The sequence below is a fragment of the Neoarius graeffei genome, chromosome 1 (genome assembly GCF_027579695.1).
Source record: "Neoarius graeffei isolate fNeoGra1 chromosome 1, fNeoGra1.pri, whole genome shotgun sequence".
Taxonomy (NCBI): domain Eukaryota; kingdom Metazoa; phylum Chordata; class Actinopteri; order Siluriformes; family Ariidae; genus Neoarius; species Neoarius graeffei.
The window spans coordinates 54,874,314-54,900,096 of NC_083569.1; the positions used below are offsets into that span (position 1 = coordinate 54,874,314).

General features: G+C 39.5%; 1 protein-coding gene across 1 annotated transcript in view; it reads right to left on the minus strand.

The window, feature by feature from the left end:
* LOC132887957 (collagen alpha-1(XXV) chain) overlaps positions 1 to 25,783 on the minus strand; it is a 344,762-nt gene that overhangs the window by 119,236 nt on the left and 199,743 nt on the right. Inside the window, exon 5 of the mRNA XM_060923795.1 lies at positions 13,840 to 13,855. Within this exon, the coding sequence (XP_060779778.1) occupies positions 13,840 to 13,855 (16 nt within the window). The remainder of the gene's footprint in view (positions 1 to 13,839; positions 13,856 to 25,783) is intronic.

Here is a 25,783-nt window from a genome sequence, read left to right on the forward strand (position 1 = left end):
AAAACAAGATGAGTCATAATTTCTGTGATCATTATGGCTCATTATGGCTCATTAACTATTTAAGAAGTTGCAGTTTTAATACAAAGATGTGTCTGATGAACTTCATTGTGCTCTCTTGCCAGCAGTTCAGGAATAAAAGTCATCACGTGGCCTCTATGAATGGACTGCACAACCAGAGCCAAAACCGCACAGAACCAAGAAGCACTCCCCATAGCATATCTGATTAAGTAGATATCCTGAGTATTACTACAAATATGATAAATTTTCACTCCAAAATCTCTATTTTTGTAAGCGCTCTTATGCCTGATCACTTTAGACTAAACTTTGGTATGCAGGCTTATCAAAACTTTATAATGGCTTGCTTGGTTTGGCTTGGCTCAGAAATTGTTTCGAACAGACAATGGACAGAGATCATCCGATCATAAAATAGCACTGACCAAAAGAATTTGCCCCCTACGCCCCTCAATCCACCACAAGAGGGATTCCATTCAAATAAAGCAAGCAATTTTTGTCGCCATTTTTATTTTTCATTCCATTTTTAAGTCAAATTGAATTGGAAAATACAACAGTGATATTATCTTGTAAGCCACTATTTTGCATTTGGTTGGGTAAAATATATTAATAGATGTACAGTTTGAAACAAGGTAGGTTATACAGGCTGACACAAGACTATAATTTTTTTTTTTCCTGGACATTTTTTTTAAAGTAGAGGCATTTTTATTGACTGACTGACTGACTGACTGACTGACTGACTGACTGACTGTTCAAAGGTGAAAGCAAAGGGGTCATGTGCTACGACCATACAGTAAGTGGCAGTACACACTTAAGGCCACAAGGACATTTTTATATCTGTCAAAACACAATTTTTGTCACTTACACTATGTTGATGAACAATAGAGCCCAAAGCATGACAGTGCCTGCTTTGACATATTGTGCCATTGTCTGTTTAAAATGCTTACTACAGATGACTTGAAGGGACATTCTCTGATGTAACCATGAGTACAGTGAGTCCATAAATATGTAACGATCTACCTGAATTACTTTTAAACCAAAAAGCTTGGGGAAAGCAAACAAGGTGGACTCTATCCCTGTGTCTGAAATCACTCAGTTCATTCACTCCGCCGTACTCACTATCTAGGGAATTCTATATAGAGGACTATATAGTGAGCTCGTTGGTAAAATGAAAAAAAAAAAAACACGTTCGGACACTATTCATCTACGCCGTTATTTAGGTCATTACTGTCTCACAATTAAAATGTGCCAGATCAGTCGGCTGGTGGGTTTTCAAAATAATACATACATGCATGTACTGTATTTTTGTGATAAATACATACTGTGGTGCTTGAAAGTTTGCGAACCCTTTATAATTGTCTATATTTCTGCATAAATATGACCTAAAACATCATCAGATTTTCACACAAGTCCTAAAAATATATAAAGAAAACCCAGTTAAACAAATGAGACAAAAATATTGTACTTGGTCTTTTATTTATTGAGGAAAATGATCCAATATTACATATCTGTGAGTGACAAAAGTATGTGAACCTTTGCTTTCAGTATCTGGTGTGACCCCCTTGTGCAGCAATAACTGAAACGTTTAGTTGCAGTTATTGCTGCACAAGGGGGTCACACCAGATACTGAAAGCAAAGGTTCACATACTTTTGTCCACATACCTTAATCCAATCGAAATGTTGTGGAAGGACCTGAAGCAAGCAGTTCATGTGCGGAAACTGCTCGCTTCAGGTCCTTCCACAACATTTCGATTGGATTAAGGTCAGGACTTTGACTTGGCCATTCCAAAACATTAACTTTATTCTTCTTTAGCCATTATTTGGTAGAACAACTTGTGCGCTTAGGGTCATTGTTTTGCTGCATGACCCACCTTCTCTTGAGATTCAGTTCATGGACAGATGTCCTGATATTTTCCTTTAGAATTCGCTGGTATAATTCAGAATTCATTGTTCCATCAATGATGGCAAGTCGTCCTGGCCCAGATGCAGCAAAACAGGCCCAAACCATGATACTACCACCACCATGTTTCACAGATGGGATAAGGTTCCTATGCTGGAATGCAGTGTTTTCCTTTCTCCAAACATAACGCTTCTCATTTAAACCAAAAAGTTCTATTTTGGTCTCATCCATCCACAAAACATTTTTCCAATAGCCTTCTGGCTTGTCCACATGATCTTTAGCAAACTGCAAATGAGCAGCAATGTTCTTTTTGGAGAGCAGTGGCTTTCTCCTTGCAACCCTGCCATGCACACCATTGTTGTTCAGTGTCCTCCTGATGGTGGACTCATGAACATTAACATTAGCCAATGTGAGAGAGGCCTTCAGTTGCTTAGAAGTTACCCTGGGGTCCTTTGTGACCTCGCCGACTATTACACGCCTTGCTCTTGGAGTGATCTTTGTTGGTCGACCACTCCTGGGGAGGGTAACAATGGTTTTGAATTTCCTCCATTTGTACACAATCTGTCTGACTGTGGATTGGTGAAGTCCAAATTCTTTAGAGATGGTTTTGTAACCTTTTCCAGCCTGATGAGCATCAACAACACTTTTTCTGAAGTTCTGAGAAATCTCCTTTGTTCGTGCCATGATACACTTCCACAAACATGTGTTGAAGATCAGACTTTGACAGATCCCTGTTCTTTAAATAAAACAGGGTGCCCACTCACACCTGATTGTCATCCCATTGATTGAAAACACCTGACTCTAATTTTACCTTCAAATTAACTGCTAATCCTAGAGGTTCACATACTTTTGCCACTCACAGATATGTAATATTGGATCATTTTCCTCAATAAATAAATGACCAAGTATGATTTTTTTGTCTCATTTGTTTAACTGGGTTCTCTTTATCTACTTTTAGGACTTGTGTGAAAATCTGATGATGTTTTAGGTCATATTTATGCAGAAATATAGAAAATTCTAAAGGATTCACAAACTTTCAAGCACCACTGTATTATACAGAGCGTATTTCCCACATTAATAAATACAAAGTACTTTGTGTCTGTTGCATCTTTCAGTTCTTTTAAATCAAAGCTGAATACTTTCTTCTCCTTTTATTAAATCAGATTTGAGGCTTTTGATTAATTCCTTGCTCTGCAGTGTACCTTTTATTCTTGTATTTTATCTGTCTTATTCTATTTTAGCTTATTTTCTAGTCTCGTACTATTTTTAATTGTACTTGAACATCTGTTTATAATGTGTTTCTTCCTCCCTCCATTCACCCCAACACACTTTTTTTTTCTTTCAGCGCAACCGCAATGCATGATGATATAAATTGCTTGGTAAGTGACCATTGGTTGTACACTATTTTTCATGATGCATTGTGGGATACTTTGAATGCACTATATAGGGTGTAATAATTCTCACTATACATTTTGACAGCACTCCAAAATGGCGAATTCACTATATAGTTCACTATATCATGAGTAGTGAGTGATTTCGGACACAGTGTATGTTCACATTAACAATAAATGGTGAAGAGAGCATACTGTCAATCTGCAAATGTGAATCTTAGGAGCTTGATGCTGTGTTCACACTTATACCGGTACAAAAGTGGTATAACTGTATCGATACAAAGTATACCGGTACAGTTTAGTGCATCTGTCCACACTAGCGAGAAATGTTTGCGGTTTTCTTTCACGGTAGTTGAAATGCGCGTGCCCGAAATGTTTCCGTGGTTACCGAGTAACTTCCTTCCCAGAATATATGGCATCCATTATTTCGAGATCTCGAGAAAACAAAACAATTATTCCGCGATCTCGAGAAAACAAAACAATTATTTCATGATCTCAGCTGGATCACTGTATCTCCGTTGGTAGAGATGAAGCCGGGCCAGTCTTCTGCGGAGGTGCCGCGGACTAATTTTGAAATTATCCCTTATTAAAAGACTTAATGCAATCTCTCCCTGTGTCAACCCCTGATCAAAATATTGCCTTATTAGGTGATCGATTATTCCATACATTCTAATGACCAAAGTTGCGTCTATACAGAATGAGAAATAGCCCCAAAGTCAGCATATCACAAGTCTCTTGGCGCACCTGAATGAACCATTTCTCAGCTGTTTACTCGAGATCATGAAATAATTGTTTTGTTTTCTCGAGATCTCGAAATAATGGTTTTGTTTTCTCGAGATCTCGAATTAGTTGTGTTGTTTTCTCGAGATCCTGAATTAATTATGTCGTTATCTCGGGATAACAAGGTGAATAAAAAAAAAGGATTATATGAAGGGCCTCTCTCGGCTTCCGTACGGATGAAACAACGTGTGTGCGCTTTTTGTTGTCAATGTACAGTCTGTATTTCTGGTGGTCATTTATTCAGTCGAATCGTATAAAACGCGCGAGGCAGTTGAGAAAGAAACAAACGAATATCCGTTCTTCACTATTTTATTCAGCGAAGACATCGATTGAGGTGTGTGACTTTGCGCATGCGCATTATATTTGTATCGATACAGAGCCGCTTCATCTGTCCGCACTACAGCGAAGCGCTACAGTACCGATACTGTACCGGTACGAAACCCATACATTTGTGGATTTCGTACCGATACAGTTATACCGCTACAGTACCGGTATAGTTGCTAGTGTGGACAGGTGTTGCAGTACGAAAGTAGTTTTGTATCGGTACAAAATCCCTAGTGTGGACAGGGTATTAAATACCTTGGCAGTGTGGGAATATTCTTGTTACTTGTTCTGTTTAAGTATCTGCTATCAATAATAATGAACTGCATTCATATAGGGACTGTACACACATATCCAATTCAAAAACAGAAAAAAACCCAAAAGCTAAGAAAGCATCTGTAAGGATCAGGGCAGGAATTTCACGAGGGCCACAAGGGCCATGGCCCTCGTGCCCTCTCAATTTGGCCTTGTGCCCTTGGAAAAAAATATCTGCCATAAGGCCACAGTGGCCTTGATGCCCTGCGGTTTTGCGGTTTTGTAGTCTGCCTCGTGACTGCCAATAGGCTTTAACATCACCTGCGTCTATTAAGAAAAAATACGTCTTTTGATGACATTCTGGATTCTTATTGGGCAACTCATCAATGGTGGCTCGGACTCGAGCCTGGCATGAACCGCTCTGACGTGCTATAATGACACCAATCTATCACCAGCCAACCAGGAGCCTTAATCAAACGTATCCCCCGCCCACTTGTGTCCACGTCTGAGACGTTGAATTTTCACAGAAGGAGGGAAGAAGTTGACTGAGGTAAGACTGTGTGATAAATTAACGAACGAATAAGAGAGGAGTTTCAACATATAGGGCTTAAGTTTGTTACCGTTAAATAAGCATTGCTTGTACAGTAGCGTTATGTCGTTACAACGTTGAGCCACTTTTAACGTGCCAAGTACTGACTGTAGCCAGTAACAAATGGTAATTAGCTTGCTGTCAAGTTTTTCCTTTGTTGAGCTTTAAGCGTAAGGTCATGGATGTTACTACTGCTTGTTCCTGCCGTAATATGATACGTGATGTGCTGTTGTCTGTTCATAGCCACTTTTTTAATCTATGCAGTTAGCATTGTTTTGTTACTAGTATTGTATGTTTCTTTTTGCTGTTTAACCGAAGTGTAATTGCTGCCATCTTGACGAGATCACCATCGCAAGAGATTTTCTCTCATTGTTTTTGGCGTCATTACAACATTAACATTTACTTTTATTCATTTACCCCCCCAGTAATAATTATGCCAAGCAAGGAGCGGAGGGAGAGGTGCCGTAAAAAAAACTTTGAAGATGCAGCTAAAAACTGCAAAACAATGGACGCTTTTTTCAGGAGGTGAGTGGTAGCTTAATTATGATTCAAGAGGCAACAAGATATTGTAGTTTGTTTGTTAGCTATCTAACAACACACCAAAAGTGAAATTCAGGGAATCAGTTTATCATGCACACTCCAGAAATATTTAGGCCATATATTTAACCCTCTGGATCCCAGAGCCCTCCGGCGGGCTCAAAATACTACTTATTTTTAAATGATTCGAATTTACAAACACTTTCATCCAAAAGCTGAAAAGACTGGCGAAATCGTCAGATTCTGAAGTTTCCGAGGGTACCTGAATGTTTCACAGGCGACGTCAGCAACATATTTAAATATCCCAGAGAAAACGGTACAGTGAAATTTCATCAGTCGCTTTGAGTCGAACGTCATTTTTGAAAATTTGCAGAAAATACATCGTTTGCTCTAGCTAAATTCTGTAAAAACAAATAATTCTACGACCTTTCATGCTTTCAGCGAGCCTTGAATGATTTGCATACAGCCTATGGTCACGTTTCAACAATTCGCTGAACTTTACTACCCTGGGCATTGGCTTACAGGCGTCACATTTCGGGTCATAGCTGCTCAGAACCAATGAACAGGCTCCATTTGCCTGTTCTCAGTGCCTTACAGTCATGTTTTTAGGGAGTAAACAACTCTTTCTTTTCTTTTTTTTCCCTCTGAGAGAGTGTGAAAGAGAGGAGGAGTTGTGAGCGTCTGTGTGTAAACCTAATCTTTAAAAGTGGTATTTACTCAAACTGTTTGCATAGAATGAACTTTGGGGTTAACAGTGTAATAGTGTTGCAGTGTTCCGCAAATTTGCAATTTAATATTTCAGATCTTGAGACATGAAAGTGCTATTTTAAAAAATAAAAGGTCAGAAATGTTTTCTTTGTCATCTATTTAGTTCATTTTATTTCCTCAATAATTTTCCTTGATTGAGAAATCGGTCTGGGCTCTTATGGGTTAATCAGTAGCCTGCATGCTAGTATATGTTCCATTTACAGTTAAACATTTTGATGAACTCCAAGCTCAATTTTGATTAATCAAAAATTTGCGTAGTACCGTAGTACAGTCTGAAGATGCTCTTGCACATTCGGTGTCAAATGAACAAAAATTATGGGAGGATATAGGTTTAATAAGTTTTACAATTTTTGAAGTGAGTGATGGATTGATAAGTTTAGATGTGTTCAATATTTTCTTATCTTCAGACATAATAGTGTAGATGTTTCTTTACCTGCTTGATAGTTTTGACTGAGACTCCAATCTTCCTCAGAAGAGTCATTAGTCCTTAAATTAAATTCATTATAGACGTGAACTTAAAATCATTGTTTTATTTTATGGCCTTGGTGCCCTGGCTTTTGGCCTTCATGCCCTCAAAAAATTGACGGCACAAAAGGCCAAGTGGCCTTGCCCCTAAAATGATGAAATTCCAGGCCTGGTAAGGATTAACCAAAATGAAATTGATGAAGAAACATCTCCGTGTCCTGCATGAAGTAACCAAAGCAAATTAAATAAACAAGTTCAATAAACAATTTATTTCTCTGTATGTGGTCAAGCATTTGGTTATCATTACTGCTGTTGCTGAGTCTGATAGGTTTAAAAGTGATCCAAAATCACGAAAAAAGGAATTTAGTTGTGCAATGTGAACAAAGCTACTGGTCCTGTCCTGATTACAATACTGATTGTATGTCTACAGTTTTATTTAAGACATCTGCAGCGGAAATATTTGCTCAGGTCCCCATATCTCAGAGGTCTGTAAATTTCTAGATAGATGCAATGGTCATTCTATCTCGAGGGAACCCTGTCTAGAATCATGAGTTACTAGGCATCTAGGCCAATGCCACCATTAAGTGGTACCACTTATTCCTGGCACAGCAGTTGAGTGTGAAACAGACATCCATTTTATTGACTCTGTCCAGTGTTAAAACATATAAGAGGCTTTCAGGTGGCAAAGTCATCCATGGGCTCATGCTGAATGATTTTCATTCATTCATTCATTCATTCATTCATTCATTCATTCATCTTCATTGATTGATTGATTGCTTTACTCCAAACAGTAAAGAAGATATAAAAAATAAAAATAAAAAATAAAAAATGCAATGTCTGTTTCATTAACTGCTTTATTGGGCTCAGGGTCATGTTGAATACAGATCCTATCCCAGGAACACCCCATGGGACACCAGTTTATCGCATTGCTGCACACACATTCACAAACTCTTTCATTCTTAGAGGTAATTTAGAGTAGCCATCTCACCAACTGGCATGTTTCTAGGAAGAGGAAATAAAAGGACTACCCCAAAGCAACCTATGCAAACATAGGGAGAACAAATACAATTCTGCAAAAGTGCTAACCAGAGGTCAGAATCAACCACTGGACCATGGAGCTGTGAGGCCCCAACTCTATCTTGGTTTATATTGCCAAATCCGTTGGCAGCCATTCACCAGTCGTTAAAAGTCAGAGCATCAGCCAGGTAACTCTTACAAGTAAACTGGGTATACATAGAAGTACGAACATGATATGGAGTTCCACAGAGATGGAACATGTGTGTGGTAGGGTGGATTTTCTGTGACTCTAGTTTTTTGTTTGTACTGAAGATAGTTTGTTTTATTAAGGTGTTCAGGACACCTCTCTCTTCTGTGGCATCTCATCCTAGTTTGGCAAACTGACAGTCTAGCTGAAGCATCAGATCAGCCACCAACAATGATGGGAGTCAGATACCACCCCTTCAGGCTGTTTATGTAAAGACAATATGCAAAACATGATCTAATACCGGGGCGGCACGGTGGTGTAGTGGTTAGCGCTGTCGCCTCACAGCAAGAAGGTCCTGGGTTCGAGCCCCGGGGCCGGCGAGGGCCTTTCTGTGTGGAGTTTGCATGTTCTCCCTGTGTCCGCGTGGGTTTCCTCCGGGTGCTCCGGTTTCCCCCACAGTCCAAAGACATGCAGGTTAGGTTAACTGGTAACTCTAAATTGACCGTAGGTGTGAGTGTGAATGGGTCTATGTGTCAGCCCTGTGATGACCTGGCGACTTGTCCAGGGTGTACCCCGCCTTTCGCCCATAGTCAGCTGGGATAGGCTCCAGCTTGCCTGCGACCCTGTAGAAGGATAAAGCGGCTAGAGATAATGAGATGAGATGAGATGATCTAATACCTCTCCCATATCTCCCACCTGGAACATCAATTCATTCCTTCAGGCAGACTTTTTTAGGGTCCCTCAGTGTATCTTAATAGGTATAAGCATTTACACTACAAACAATAAACCTTTAAATAGCACTGAGGTCCAAGCCAGAAACAAAACATTTTTTTAAAAAGTTTATATGAATGGGTACTGTGGCTGATGATGAGTTTTATTGTATTTAACATTTGTTATTCCGTAATCGTGAATACTAATAGGCATTATAGTGAATATCTTTATGTGTATATACACAATGTTTACTGTGTAAAATTCTTTTAGGGCAATAAATTCGATCTGTTTTATGTGTTAAGGCAGTTAGAAATGGTCTTGGCATCTATGTTTCTTGGTCCTGATTCCTGGTTAGGTATAATAATAATAATAATAATAATAATAATAATAATAAAACTCCTAACTGCCCACAAACATACAGCAAATGAATAACACTGATCATTACTTGTCTCTTTTAACAGATGTCAAAGCATGTTTGTCAATTCAAAGAACAATTGCAAGAAGCAATTTTTCCCCACCCATATTCCAATAAAACCCACACTTTGTATTGCCATCATGTTCACCTCTTACGATAGGAAAGTTCCTACTTATACAGTAACCCAATATAGCACTGGGCTCATTACAGTTAGCCCACAGCCTCACTTCAGATCATTCTGTGTGTTTTGTTTTTGTGGGATTTTTTTTTAACCACTAGTGGTGCTGTTACACTTGCTTTCAAAAAAATCACAAATACTCCTTTTCAAGACATAACCACAGACGTGATGATGTGGATGCCCAAAATATGAAACCTTATATTGATTTTTCTTTTATCTTCGAAAGACAGGGGGCCTTAGCCCTGCTAGCCCACTGATATGAGCCATCCCTGCATACATTCCTCCATAAATTGCTCTGGCTTAGGGTAGACTGTTTGTTTATGGAGTTAAATATTTGGGTTTACAGTAATCTCTCTTCCTCTCTGTGCATGTGCTTGTCCTCTTTTTCGCTCTTATTTTTTATCATTAATAACTGGAAATGCCTACATTAAAGGGGTACCGAATATAATATATACAGTTGCTGATGTGACAAAGTAACGTATTCTTAAGTATTCTATCAAATTTATATACTAGAAAACAACGAAATATCTTGGTAATTGTAAATATAATACTTTATACGCTAAACCGCACAAGAGTCGCCATTTTTAAAAGACCGTGACGTCAGCGCTACCCACTGCACTAGCGGAACTCTCCGAAATAGAGGAGATAAGCGTGTAATCATGGTGTCGGGCGCATCAAGTGAAAGCGACAGCTCTGTCGAATCATACGAAGAGATCCCGCAAGACACACTGCAAGCAGGCTATGGCTTAGAAGGGTACCAGTTTGAACCTAGGAGAGGTACTATGTAGTGGAAGTTCATTATGTCTAACTATTAAAGCTATTTTAAGTTCGTTTCTTAAGACAAGGATTTTTTAAGATGTTACCTTGTTGACAGTTTTGGCGAGAATCTTCCGCCTTCTTCAAAACAGTCACCAGATGTCGAGTGGTGACGTGCCTTATCAGCTGATGTTACGCTACGGAGGCGTGAACGTCCCGCCCAATTTGACAGGTAGTTCACGCCTCCTGATGTCAGGTCGCTCCCCCAGGACACATCTGGTGACTGTTTTGAAGAAGGCGGAAGATTCTCGCCGAAACTGTCAACAAGGTAACATCTTAAAAAATCCTTGTCTTAAGAAACAAACTTAAAATAGCTAGGAGAGGTACTCTCGACTCCGGTGATGAAATAAGAGAAGAAAGCTCGGATGACGGCGAGGATGAGACTGATGCTGACCATGGGCGTGGCGAGCGTGGGGCAGAGCGTCTGCGTGCAGGTGACACGGCGTGGTGCTCGTGCGGAAAATGTAACGTGGAGTTGCTCACGAGTCCAGCAGAATTTATTTGCTGCAATGAGATAGGCGCCACCCGTGGACTTGCGAAATCGTCGCAAGAGGCAGAAACAGGTATTTCACACGTGCTATTCCCAACCTCAATGAGCCAACACAACTGGGCACATACATACGTCATGAGTGTTATGCAGAGAAAATGAACGTGCATTCTGATTGGATAAAATTAATATCATGGCAGGCTGTTCAAACTGCGGAAATAGTTTGCTCGAGCTACTTTCAAAACACTATAACTTTCCAACCTTAGAACAAAAAACTTTTGTAAGTCTTGAATAAGGTTCGTTAATGTGTGTTTTATTGTTATATTTACTCTCTATATTGCCCTCTGTTCCCCTTTAAAATACCACCGAACATTACTGCAATGAGCAAACTGATTTGACTAGTAATGTTACAGGTACTTTAGATTTTACAAACTGCCATGTGCCCTCATGCAGACTCTCAATTACAGTGGTACCTGAAAGTTTGTGAACCCTTTAGAATTGTAGAATGTGCCACTCACAGATATGTAATATTGGATCATTTTCCTCAATAAATAAATGAGCAAGTATAATATTTTTTGTCTCGTTTGTTTAACTGGGTTCTCTTTATCTACTTTTAGGACTTGTGTGAAAATCTGATGATGTTTTAGGTCATATTTATGCAGAAATATAGAAAATTCTAAAGGGTTCACAAACTTTCAAGCACCACTGTATATCATGTATTCTCACATAAACCCAATGCATATTCTGTCATATTTATGTGGGATCTTAGCTTTTAATACGTGCTTTGCATATTGCTTCACAAGAAGTTAAAGTTTGGAACTGTAATGTCTGTGAAGCACTAAATATAACGGACAATGAATCCATGGGCAAACATACAGTGTTACTGCAGATTAGGTCCGAGAATGCAAGTTTTTTTCACATAGTAGGCTGCATTCTGCCACCACAATATCAGGATGTTGCTGTTTCCATATTGAATTTGACAACTGTGTGGGAGGGGAAAACCCCCAAAACCTTCTAAAACTACCAAGGTCTGGACCTCTGTGCAGTCACAGCTAGTTAGAGCTCTGAATGGCAGCGTGTTCTGACAAAACAGTGTGTTGTTTAGTTTGATTGCTTGCTTGTTGTCAGCAGAAAGGTACAAAAGGTCAAACTGATCAAATTGTGCCATCCTGTCAGAGATTTCCTTAAACAGACAGAATGTTGGAGATTAGCCACCATTCACTGTTACACAATTGATGGTGGTCTGGCACAACTAGGCTCGTTTAAAACACATTTTCTCTCATATATTTTACAGTTTTGAAAACATTTTAACCGGTAACTACCTTAATACTCGTAATATTTTGATAGCGACACTCCATACTTAAGAGAATATGGTAATGCATCGACCTGATTTTTGATGGCTTTTGCGACTGTGCAACATCCATCAATAGGTACATACGTACGAATGACGAATGTGTACCACCACCGGGAACCCGACTGTAAGTGCAAGGCAATGTATCTCATAAGCGCTTGTCTACTGTATCTTTATTTGCAAAAGATAGATTGGTTTTTATCCAGCGCTTTATTTTTTATTTGCTTTTAAAAAAAATAATGTTGGATTATTTACGAACACATTTTATGGAAAATATTCATGACAGTTTCATATAAAACTAGTTAAAACAGTTTTATTAGTCCACTAGCTTGTTGGACAGTTGACAGTTGCTACCAGATGACTGTTTGACATATCAGGTTTGAAATATCAAGATTGCAGCTCCAACCCTCAGAGCTCATATGCTGCATTCAGTCAAGGAAGATGTTTTTCAGGAGGTTTTTACCCCAAAGGTTTTTACCCTATTGACTTTTTCATCGCGGGCAATGTATCTTTGCACTGTATGCTTTTTTTTTTACACGAACAATTTCTTATTCTTCACACTCATGTAAACATAATTATTGTATAGTTCAATAACAATTATGAGCATCTTTCCTTAGTTTTAGATAATCTAAATCTTCTGCGGCTCGATATCAGTTAGTTCTTATGTCTGATAATATTCGATCATAACTATATACAGTGGTGCTTGAAAGTTTGTGAACCCTTTAGAATTTTCTATATTTCTGCATAAATATGACCTAAAACATCATCAGATTTTCACACAAGTCCTAAAAGTAGATAAAGAGAACCCAGTTAAACAAATGAGACAAAAATATTATACTTGGTCATTTTTTTAGAGGAAAATCATCCAATATTACATATCTGTGAGTGGCAAAAGTATGTGAACCTCTAGGATTAGCAGTTAATTTGAAGGTGAAATTAGAGTCAGGTGTTTTCAATCAGTGGAATGACAATCAGGTGTGAGTGGGCACCCTGTTTTATTTAAAGAACAGGGATCTATCAAAGTCTGATCTTCACAACACATGTTTGTGGAAGTGCATCATGGCACGAACAAAGGAGATTTCTGAGGATCTCAGAAAAAGCATTGTTGGTGCTCATCAGGCTGGAAAAAGGTTACAAAACCATCTCTAAAGAATTTGGACTCCACCAATCCACAGTCAGACAGATTGTGTACAAATGGAGGAAATTCAAGACCATTGTTACCCTCCCCAGGAGTGGTTGACCAACAAAGATCACTCCAAGAGCAAGGCGTGTAATAGTCGGCAAGGTCACAAAGGACCCCAGGGTAACTTCTAAGCAACTGAAGGCCTCTCTCACATTGGCTAATGTTAATGTTCATGAGTCCACCATCAGGAGAACACTGAACAACAATGGTGTGCATGGTAGGGTTGCAAGGAGAAAGCCACTGCTCTCCAAAAAAAATATTGCTTCTCGTCTGCAGTTTGCTAAAGATCACGTGGACAAGCCAGAAGGCTGTTGGAAAAATGTTTTGTGGATGGATGAGACCAAAATAGAACTTTTTGGTTTAAATGAGAAGCGTTATGTTTGGAGAAAGGAAAACACTGCATTCCAGCATAAGAACCTTATCCCATTTGTGAAACATGGTGGTGGTAGTATGATGGTTTGGGCCTGTTTTGCTGCATCTGGGCCAGGACGGCTTGCCATCATTGATGGAACAATGAATTCTGAATTATACAAGTGAATTCTAAATTAAAATGTCAGGACATCTGTCCATGAACTGAATCTCAAGAGAAGGTGGGTCATGCAACAAGACAATGACCCTAAGCACACAAGTTGTTCTACCAAAGAATGGTTAAAGAAGAATAAAGTTAATGTTTTGGAATGGCCAAGTCAAAGTCCTGGCCTTAATCCAATGGAAATGTTGTGGAAGGACCTGAAGTGAGCAGTTCATGTGAGGAAACCCACCAACATCCCAGAGTTGAAGCTGTTCTGTACAGAGGAATGGGCTAAAATTCCTCCAAGCCGGTGTGCAGGACTGATCAACAGTTACTGGAAACGTTTAGCTGCAGTTATTGCTGCACAAGGGGGTCACACCAGATACTGAAAGCAAAGGTTCACATACTTTTGCCACTCACAGATATGTAATATTGGATCATTTTCCTCAATAAATAAATGACCAAGTATAATATTTTTGTTTCATTTGTTTAACTGGGTTCTCTTTATCTACTTTTAGGTCTTGTGTGAAAATCTGATGATGTTTTAGGTCATACTTATGCAGAAATATAGAAAATTCTAAAGGGTTCACAAACTTTCAAGCGCCACTGTAGTAATGATGTAAAGTTGAAAGTGCTGGTTCACTGCTGTCCACCAGGCACCCAGCAGTGTCACACCATAATAAATGTTGTGGTGTTGTTTCTGGCGCATGGCATGCGGCGTCAAAGAAAGGAATAAATATGTATTCATAACTGTGATGTGTATTTCATTATTGGTATCACTGTCACAAGACAATGCAGCCATTTACTGGCACTGCTACAATGTTATTATTCTATTCAGGTTGATTTTGTGCCCTTGAAAATATTTTGCTCATGAACTCATCAGGAGCTCCGCTTTTTGGCAGGGCCTAAATATACAGTGTCTTGCAAAAGTATTCATCCCCCTTTGTATTTGTCCTGTTTTGTTGCATTACAAGCTGGAATTAAAATGGATTTTTTGGGGAGTTAACAACATTTGATTTACACAACATGCCTACAACTTTAAAGGTGAAAATTGTTGTTTTATTGTGACACAAACAATAATTAAGATGAAAAAACAGAAATCTGGAGTGTGCATAGGTATTCACTCCCAAAAGTCAAAACTTTGTAGAGCCACCTTTTGCTGCAATTACAGCTGCAAGTCTCTTGCAGTATGCCTTATTTATTACTTTAGCACATCTAGCCACTGGGATTTTCGCCCATTCCTCAAGGCAAAACTGCTCCAACTCCTTCAAGTTAGATGGGTTGCGTTGGTGAACAGCAATCTTCAAGTTATGTCACAGATTCTCAACTGGATTGAGGTCTGGGCTTTGATTAGGCCATTCCAAGACATTTAAATGTTTCCCTTTAAACCACTCCAGTGTAGCTTTAGCAGTATATTTAGGGTCATTGTCCTGCTGGAATGTGAACCTTCATCCCAGTCTCAACCCTCTGGCCGACTCAAATAAATTTTCCTCCAGAATTGCCCTGTATTTCGTGCCATCCATCTTTCCTTCAGTCCTGACCAGCTTTCCTGTCCCTGCAGATGAAAAACTTCCCCACAGCATGATGCTGCCACCACCATGCTTCACTGTAGGAATGGTGTTCTCCGGGTGTTGGGTTTGCGCCACACATGGCATTTCCCATGATGGCCAAAAAGTTCAATTTTAGTCTCATCTGATCAGAGAATCTTCTTCCATGTGTTTGGGGAGTCTGCCACATGCTGTTGGGCAAACTCCAAATGTGTTTTCTCATTTTTTTCCTTTTTTTCTGGCCACTCTTCCATAAAGCCCCACTCTGTGGAGTTTACGGCTTAAAGTGGTCCTGTGGACAGATACTCCCATCTCCGCTGTGGATCTTTGCAGCTCCTTCAGTGTTATCTTTGGTGTCTTTGTTGCATCTCTGATTAATGCCCTCCTTGCCCGGTCTGTGAGTTCTGGTGGGCGGCCTTCTCTTGTCAGGTTTGTCATGGTGCCATATTCTTTCCATTTTGCTATAATGGATTTAATGGTGCTCCCTGGGATAGTCAAAGTTTGGGATATTTTTTTATGACCCAACCCTGATCTATACTTTGCCACAACTTTGTCTCTGACCTGTTTGGAGGCTCCTTGGTTTTCATGTTGCTTGCTTAGTAGTGTTGCAGAGTCAGGGTCCTTCCAGAACAGGTTGATTTATACAGAGATCATGTGACAGATCATGTGACACTTTGATTGCACACAGGTGGATCTTAATCAACTAATTATGTGACTTATGAAGTGAATTGGTTGGAGCAGCTCTTATTTAGGGGTTTCATACGAAAGGGGGTGAATACCTCTGCACACTCCAGATTTCTGTTTTTCATCTTAATTATTGTTTGTATCACAATAAAACAATAATTTGCACCTTTAAAGAGGTAGGCATGTTGTGTAAACCCCGATGGTGTGAACCCCCCAAATCCATTTTAATTCCAGCTTGTAATGTGACAAAGCAGGACAAACACCAAGGGGGATGAATAATTTTGCAAGACACTATATCCTTTTAACCAAGTCATCAAACAGATTCATGAACAATATACTGATTTGCTACTTTTTGTTTCTCATCATCTTTTCATTTCCCAACTAAACTCATCTCATCATCTCTAGCCGCTTTATCCTTCTACAGGGTCGCAGGCAAGCTGGAGCCTATCCCAGCTGACTACGGGCGAAAGGCGGGGTACACCCTGGACAAGTCGCCAGGTCATCACAGGGCTGACATATAGACACAGACAACCATTCACACTCACATTCACACCTACGGTCAATTTAGAGTCACCAGTTAACCTAACCTGCATGTCTTTGGACTGTGGGGGAAACCGGAGCACCCGGAGGAAACCCACGCGGACACGGGGAGAACATGCAAACTCCACACAGAAAGGCCCTCGCTGGCCCTGGGGCTCGAACCCAGGACCTTCTTGCTGTGAGGCGACAGCGCTAACCACTACACCACCGTGCCACCCCCAACTAAACTCAGTTTTGTAATTGTAACTAATTCTAACTGTTGTATGTCACTCTGGATAAGAACGTCTTATGCCATGGAATGGAATGTAATAATTGTAATTCATATTGTAAAGATTTTTTGTAGCAGACTTTAAGAATACTGTATGCCATCGCTACATACATGCCCTTCGCTTTAATGTCATAGATTTTAGTGCACCTCTTAACAGGAAACATATCTAAAAATATACATTTACTTGTTCCCTTTTCTTCAAGCTATCATTACAGAAAACCTCAACAGAATTTACAAGAAAAATGGCATAAATCACTTGCAATGTTTTCCATGTACTCTACTTCAGCAAATATTGAATAAAATGTTTGTCTTTTCCTGAAAACACTGCTGAAATGCATAGGGTGGTTCATCTTACCCAAGGCTCAACTTACTTTCTTGATAGTCAAGTGAACAAGTCACCTCTGGCCCTATAATTAGAGGCAAAAACATTAAACCTGTTATTATCCCTAATAAAAGAGGGATCTTTTTGCCGATGAGCCCTTTTGTTTGTTTTCCACGTCTTTCAGTGACTTCATATTTCTTCCCACAGTTCGGCAATCTTTTTCACACAACATGAAGAATGTTGACAGTTTGACAGTTTGTATTCAGCAGTGCAGGCACAAGGCTGGAGAGCTTCCACTAGTTTCAGTGTTGTTGACATGAACCAAAGTGTTCTAATGAGTTCACTACAGTTTAACCCAGTGGCTCAGCATAAGTGCATGAAATATAAAATCTGGAGCGAGAGAGAATGACACCATCGATTTTCTGTTCACTTTCTCATTTTACACCAATATGGATTGTTTCCATCTCATACTTAGAAACTAGTTACCTTGACTCCCTGGTTGTTTTTGAATACATATGCGGCTGCCTATCTATCCAAAAGTGGTTGCACAGAGTAGTCTGGATTAAATCTGACTTAAATATAAAGTGCTTGTCAATACAATGCCACTGCTATTATTATTATTATTATTATTATTATTATTATTATTATTATTATTATTATTATTAAGCGTTTAAGGCTTATATACAGGGTGCGCCATAAGTTTCCATACATATGGAAATTAACATGTTTATTTTCATTTTTCAGATAACCTTGAAGGATACGTTTGTTAAGAGAAGAGCAAAGTGAAATCACACTGATCATGTATTCTAATCTGTTTTGAAAATATAGCAAACATGTGGAAAATATTTTATGAATAAAATCAGTAAAAAAGTGTGAATTTCCCCTATGTATGGAAGGATATGGCCCATCCCAGAAGTGGGCAAACTAACAAAAACTGTACTCAAGTAAAAGTGTTGTCACTTTCTAATAATTATTACTCCAGTAGAAGTAAAAGTACTCATCAAAAATAACATGTGTATGAGTAAAAATGAATCTCATAATATGACAACTCAAGCCATGAGTAACCTTTCATATGATGATTTACGGTATAAAATCTAAAATGTATTACTAGAAAAGCACTCGGAGAGCGCAGACCTCCGCCAAGAATCCTTTAAAAAAAATCCGGGATCCAGAAGGTGATCCAGATCACCGCCAAAATTTAATGGATTGTTACTTGTGCCCAGTCACACCTCTGGAAAAAATTTCAGAGCAATCCGTTCATTACTTTTTCCGTAATGTTGCTAACAGACAAACCAACAAACAAACGCTACTGAAAACATAACCTCCTTGGCAGAGGTAAAAAGCGTGCACGGTTGTGCAGTGGTAAGGAATGCTGCCTCACAGCAAGAAGGTCCTGGGTTCAGAACTTATGGCTGACTCTGGCCTTTCTGTGTGAGGTTTGCATGTTCTCCTTGTGCCTGCATGGGTGTCCTCCAGGTGCTCTGGTTTTCTCCCACAGTCCAAAGACATGTGGATTAGATCAATTAGCTACTCTAATTTGGCCATAGGTGTGAATGGTTGTTTGTCTACAGTACCAGTCAAAAGTTTGGACACACCTACTCATTTATAGGTTTTTCTGTATTTTGACTATTTTCTACATTGTAGAACAATGCTGAAGACATCAAAACTATGAAATAACATCTGCAACATGTATGGAGTTATGTAGTAAACAAAAAGTGTTAAAAAAGCTAAATATGTTTCATATTTTAGATTCTTCACAGTCGCCAGCGTTTACCTTGATGACACTTTGTACACTACTGGTATTATCTTAACCAGCTTCATGAGGTAGTCACCTGGAATGCTTTTCAATTAACAGATGTGCCTCGTCAACAGTTAATTAGTGCAATTTCTTGCCTTCTTAATGTGTTTGAGATCAAACAGTAAATAATAAATAATAAAAATGCAGTAAATAGCTCTATTCCACAACTGTAATAATCCATATTATGTCAAGAACTGCTGAACTAAGTAAAGAAAAATGACATCCATCATTACTTTAAGACATGAAGTGTCTTTTAATTAATAAAAAAACTAATCGGGGTGGCATGGTGGTGTAGTGGTTAGCACTGTCACCTCACAACAAGAAGGTTCTGGGTTCGAGCCCAGTGACTGACAAGGGCCTTTCTGTGTGGAGTTTGCATGTTCTCCCCGTGTCCGCGTGGGTTTCCTCCGGGTGCTCCGGTTTCCCCCACAGTCCAAAGACATGCAGGTTAGGTTAACTGGTGACTCTAAATTGACCGTAGGTGTGAATGTGAGTGTGAATGGTTGTCTGTGTCTATGTGTCAGCCCTGTGATGACCTGGCGACTTGTCCAGGGTGTACCCCGCCTCTCGCCTGTAGTCAGCTGGGATAGGCTCCAGCTTGCCTGTGACCCTGTAGAACAGGATAAAGCGGCTAGAGATAATGAGATGAGATAATTAATCGGTATAGTGGTTAGCACTGTTGCCTCACAGCAAGAAGGTTCTGGGTTTGAGCCCAGCGACTGGCGGGGGCCTTTCTGTGTGGAGTTTGCATGTTCTCCCCGTGTCTGCGTGGGTTTCCTCCGGGTGCTCCGGTTTCCCCCACAGTCCAAAGACATGCAGTTAGGTTAACATGGGGTAGCCTTGGGCTGAAGCACCCTTGAGCAAGGTACCTAACCCCTGACTGCTCCCCGGGCGCTGTAGTATGGCTGCCCACTGCTCTGGGTGTGTGTGCATGTGTTCACTGCTTCAGATGGGTTAAATTCAGAGGATGAATCTCACTGTGCTTGAAGTGTGCATGTGACAACTCAAGGTTTCTTCTTCTTATACATGCATACATACACACACACACACACACACACACACACACACACACACATTATATATATATGTACACATCAATGCCTCCGATGGAATAATGTAGTCCTAGAACACTTCCTTTTGGTTGCGTTTTTTTTGCTAGAAATGGTTATCTCTGATGTAAATACCGTGTGTCTGTTTGCTTCGTGGTGTTTCAGCTCCTCTGCGCTCTGTTTAGCTTGCTCATTCCATAGTGAAATTACATGCCTGTATGCAGCTTAAGTAGCCACGAGCTCAGCTCGTATCATACAGCTGATTGGCGAAAAAAAAAAAGACTTAAATCGTCACGTGAATGGCCCATATGGTAATTTACCCACACCCCCCAGCAGGCTACAGTCCTGACAAAAACGAGACAATTTGCAACAAAAAATGTATGCTTTTCCAACAAAACAATCTATTATCTGAAATACTGATTGCATTCTTCAAAATCTCAACTTGCACATTATGAAAAAAAAACAAAAATCACAAATTTCGAAAAAAAAATGCTTCTTTTGCAATTATCTCGGATTCGTTTCGGCCGACATGTGTCCCTGGATTCGGCGAGGTGTCACACACACACATATATATATATATATATATATATATATATATATATATATATATATATATATGATAAACTGTGCTGTATGTGTAAAAACCTTTAGAATAAAATATATTATGCATTAAAACTACTCCTATAAGTCTAATTTATTGGAAAAAGTTACTTAGATACATGTAATGGAATAAATGTAACAAGTACGCACCTGGCCAACCCTGTATTTATATTGTAGTCACAGTACCGCTGAATAATCCAAGCCCTTGATTGCCATGTACAATCAATCACTGCCACTCACAGGCCTTGCACCTCATTTTTAAAAGTAATTTTTTCACAGTCAATACCCACTTTTAGATATTATATGAAGATTAATGGCCTTTTCAAGAAGGACTACAGGCAGTAGTTATCAAAGAGCAAGCAACAGAAGGCTCATGTTAATAACTGTCAGTGAGAACCTAATTCATCGAAGGTCATTTTAAGTATTTATTAGCCGCAGAAAGCTACTGTTCACATTAGGCACTTCTATTAGTGATTATCAGTCAGTGACTACGTAATCTGCTTGGAGTTAATGAGAAAAACAAATGTTTCCAAATTCATTTTTCAGAAGAGGGTATCTTTGGAGCCATTTTCAAGACATGTAACAATGAATTTAATGCCATATGTGTTAGCATGGTGGTGCACATATGAAATTATTGCTGTATGAATGGGATTTTTTTTATTCTACAGTATTATAAAGCTTGAACAATAGCTATTATGAAAATGTCCCATATGAAGTACCATATATTGCCCACCTTATGTGGAAACATCAATTCATTTCATTAGTGATTTACAGGACATAAACACCTTCCATATAAAGCTATTTTAGAGTAGATGTACAGTTGTGGTCAGAAGTTTACATACTGTGACATGAATGTCATCTTGGATATGGATGTCATGGCAAGATTTAGGCTTTCAGTAATTTCTTTGAACTAGTCTTTTTCTGTGGCAGAATGTACAGCATACATCTTTAATTTAAAAAAAAACCACTAGAATTTGGTGCACAAGTTTTAATTTTCTTTGGGTTTTCTGAAATCAACACAGGGTCAAAATTATACATACAGGGTCAAAAATTTACATATGCTCACTTAGATTATTAATTCAGAGGTGCTGAAACTTCCAAAATGTCTCTTATCTTGCCAAGCAGAGGTCTCTTAATTTCCTGTTAGTGATCATGATTGACTACAGCTGGTAGCTTCTCTGTGCCTTCATAAAAAGGGTTTGTTTACAGCATTCATTGGATTGACCAACACACAGTAAAATGGGAGAGTCCAAGGAGCTCAGTGCAGATCTGAGAAAGAAGACTGCAGATATACACAACTCCAGAATGTCTCTTGGAGCCATTTCTAAACAACTGCAAATTCCAAGACCAGTTCAAACAATTGTATGTAAGTTATTGTGAGGTGTAGTCACTTTGCCAAGCCACTTTGCTTCAAGAAAACCCAAACTGTCACCCTTAGCTAAAAGGAAATTGGTTTGGATGGTCAGAAACAACTTGGGAACCACCATGGTACAGCGCTGCCATGAACTGGAAGCTGATGGATCACTGTCTACAGTGCAGATCACCATGGACTAAGAGGCTGCTATCCAAGAAACAACACCCTGCTCCAAAACTGACACCTTCAAGCTTAACTAAAGTTTGAAACTGACCACACGGACAAAGAAAAAGCCTTCTGGAAGATAGCTGTATGGTCAGGTGAGACAAAGATTGAGTTGTTTGGCCACAATGACCACCATGTACAGAGGGACACTGTACCAGCTGGTGGTGGTGGTAGGATCATCATGCTCTGGGGCTGTTTTGCTGTCAGTGGAACTGGTTCATTGCACAAAGTGGATGGAATAATGAAGAAGGAGGACTATCTCAGAATTCTTCAGCATGAACCATCAGAAACTTGAACACGACTTGGGACTTGGGAGTTACAACAGGACAATGAACCCAAACATGCATCAGAGCTGGTTGCGGAGGATAAAGCAGCCTAACATTAAGCTTAAAACAAGTCCTGACTTCAACCCTATTGAAAATATATGGACCATGCTTATAGGTCGAGTCCATGGCAAGAAAAAATTTTTTTTTAAATTGAACTCTACCAATTCTACCATGAAGAGTTGTGAAATATCCAACCAGAATTCTGCCAGAAGCTTGTTCATGGAAAACAAAAAATATTTGGTCAAGGTGAATCTTGTGAAGAGGCATTTTACCCAAATATGAGGTGTACTGTATGTATATTTTTGACCCTGTATGTATTATTTTGACTTGGTGTTGAGTTCAGAAAACCCAAAGAAATTTAAAACTTGTGCACCAAATTCTAGTGTTTTTGTTTTTTAATTAAAAATGTATCCTATACAATCATTCTGCCACAGAAAAAGGCCAGTTCAAAGAAATTACTGAAAGCCCAAATACTGCCATGACATTCATATCCAAGATGACATTCATGTCACTGTATGCACAGTAAACTTCTGACCACAACTGTAGATGAAGAGTGTAGATGTTTGCTCCATTTACAATTTTTAGATAAAGACTATTTGTTGCTTTATTCTTTTATTCAAGGATATATTCAATCTCATAAAGGGATAGTGGATATAAATCTTTTAGCAACTATACATTTCAATTTTGTATTTTCTGATAAATGCTGTTGGTTTCATATAAAACAATAAGCAACAACCACCAGTTTCAACAGAAATGTATCTATTGTAGGGATGGCGAAAACTAAAAAAAATCTTGACCGACCACCGAGCCTCATTAGCCGGTTAAAGTTGGTTAACCTATGAATTTAAAATTCTAAATCTAACCGCGAGCATCTGCACATTTAGTTCCAGTCGCTGCCCTCCACTCACATTACCTTTTCTACAGCGCGAAACATTTAGTCAAACGCGGCACTGATGTCGAGGGGTTTGTACTGGAGCGGAGGACAAATGGCTCCAGCTTAGAGACAGTTTCAGTTGGCCATGATGGCGTTGAAAATAAAGTCAAGTGCTAGAAGAAGTACATAACAATCAGTGATGGGAATAACGGCGTTAAAATAAAGGCTGTTATAACACCGGGTAATCTACTTAATTAGCTACAATCGTTATAACGCTGTTACCAATATCAACACGCCATTACTGCATGGTATTGAAGTTGCTCTGAAGCCATCACCGACTTGGCTCACAGACATAAAAACTGCGTTTGTCACTCCCCCTCCAGACACCGCTGTCATTTCATTCTCTCCCCTTCCCTCCAAAAGTCGGCATCTGCGCCTTTGTGTGCTAATTGTGCACAGCCATTGGGAATGGGATAGCTGGAGCTGAGCTGATTAGCCGCTAAGCTAATATAGCAACTGTCTGATGCTAAGTAACATCAGTGAGTAACCAGGCTTTAGTTCAGATCTTGTGTATTATTATTACGTTGACATTAATATTCACCAGACTAATCAACCATCGACTTCATTCATGCGCCGTGTTCTTGTTTCTTTGATAGTCAAGAATTTCCTTGATGTTACGTACCTGGTTAACATCGTAGTAAAATGTAATCCAACACTGAGACTTTTCTTTCGCCGAGTGGCAGCTGTCTTCAACTGGGGCGGGCGGGCGGGAGGGCGGGACATGACTGAATGGGTGTTTCTGATTTGTCAGCTGTCATCCTTACACCGCATGGCATGCCCCAAGCATTTACAACACAGAATTCCAGGTTCTCCGCTCCAAAATCGGCAGCTTCAAAACGATTGATTTTTTTTTTAACCGACAACCAAAAAAAAATTAACCGGTTGACATTGATTCGGTCAACCATCGGTCAAACGGTCATCGGTTAACATCCCTAATCTATTGTACTGTCAAATGCTAGTGATAAAGCTACTTAAAAACATTGTGACAACTGTATGAAGAAAACCAGAAGTATGTGTAAAACATATTTAGCACAAAAAAAGGTTTTGTTTGTTTGTTTGTTTGTTTGTTTCGAGGGGCACAAGCACAATATATTCATCCTCCTGGCTTTAGTGAATCTCTATCTATGATCGCACTATAATGAAACCTAGGCCTTTGCAATACATCTAACATGCTTCATTAAAAACCCACACCTGTTTCAAAGGAAGGCCTACACACAGACTATACAGTATTTAATGGTGTGGTAGCTGTTCCCCACACACATTAAAACCGTGAATGGAATAAATCCAGAGTGGCAATTGTTGTAAAACATGGCCATAAAAGAGTCATTTTGACTGGCCTCCACTTACCGAGGAAGTGCTTGACTATGAGGAATGGCAGACTACTTTATGTAAATCGGCAGACACAAAGGCTGCTATTGAACTGTTAAATTGCTTTCCAAATTTCACTCATCCGTACCTGCTATTGCCATTATTCACTTGAGCCAATGAATTTAGTATTTCATGATTTATTGAATGCTGAACGTAGATAAAGCTTAAAATATTGTTTACACACATACGGAACAGTCATGATTATATGAACTTGCTAACCTGTAATGAGCAAATTTGGTGACTCAAGCACATTACAAATCAATTGCAGCTTTGGGATGAGCAGGTAAACAAACCATTAGATCATGATGATAATAAGGAAGCAAGTAGAAGTAATTGCCACTGCACTCTCAAGCCCTTCCTGAAGAGACTTTAATGCTTTAGCTTTAGTGGGGAGTTCACTAAATGAGCACCAAACCACAAGCCTAAAGGAAGAGCTAAAGCAAGAGGACTAATGGCATACCTCATGTCTCTATGTTCAGTCTGAATCAGAACCCTTGAGCAAGAAGCCTTGTGGAATGTTTTTGAGTGGGAAATCTAATGGAGGACAGGGATGTAAGCAATCAGAACAGAGTGGGCAAGAACCGATTACCACAAAATGGCTGGTGCTTGTCAGGGGAATCACAGTGTTGGAGTTTCGGCTGGAATAGAAAAACCACTGGAAAACTGACTATGGGGAAAGCATCTGGTTTCCATAATTGCATTCTATCACAATTGGCCTGACTCAAAGTGGCTTTAATGATGGCTGCATATGTGCACATGTGTCCATGGCATTGCACTGTATGGCCAAACAAATTGGTTTAGCTGACGGAGTCATGCAAAGGTTCAATGTGCTGCCAGGCAAGTTAATTAGCAGCTCACCTTGCAGTTAGGGTGATGTGTCCAAGGAGGCCTGGG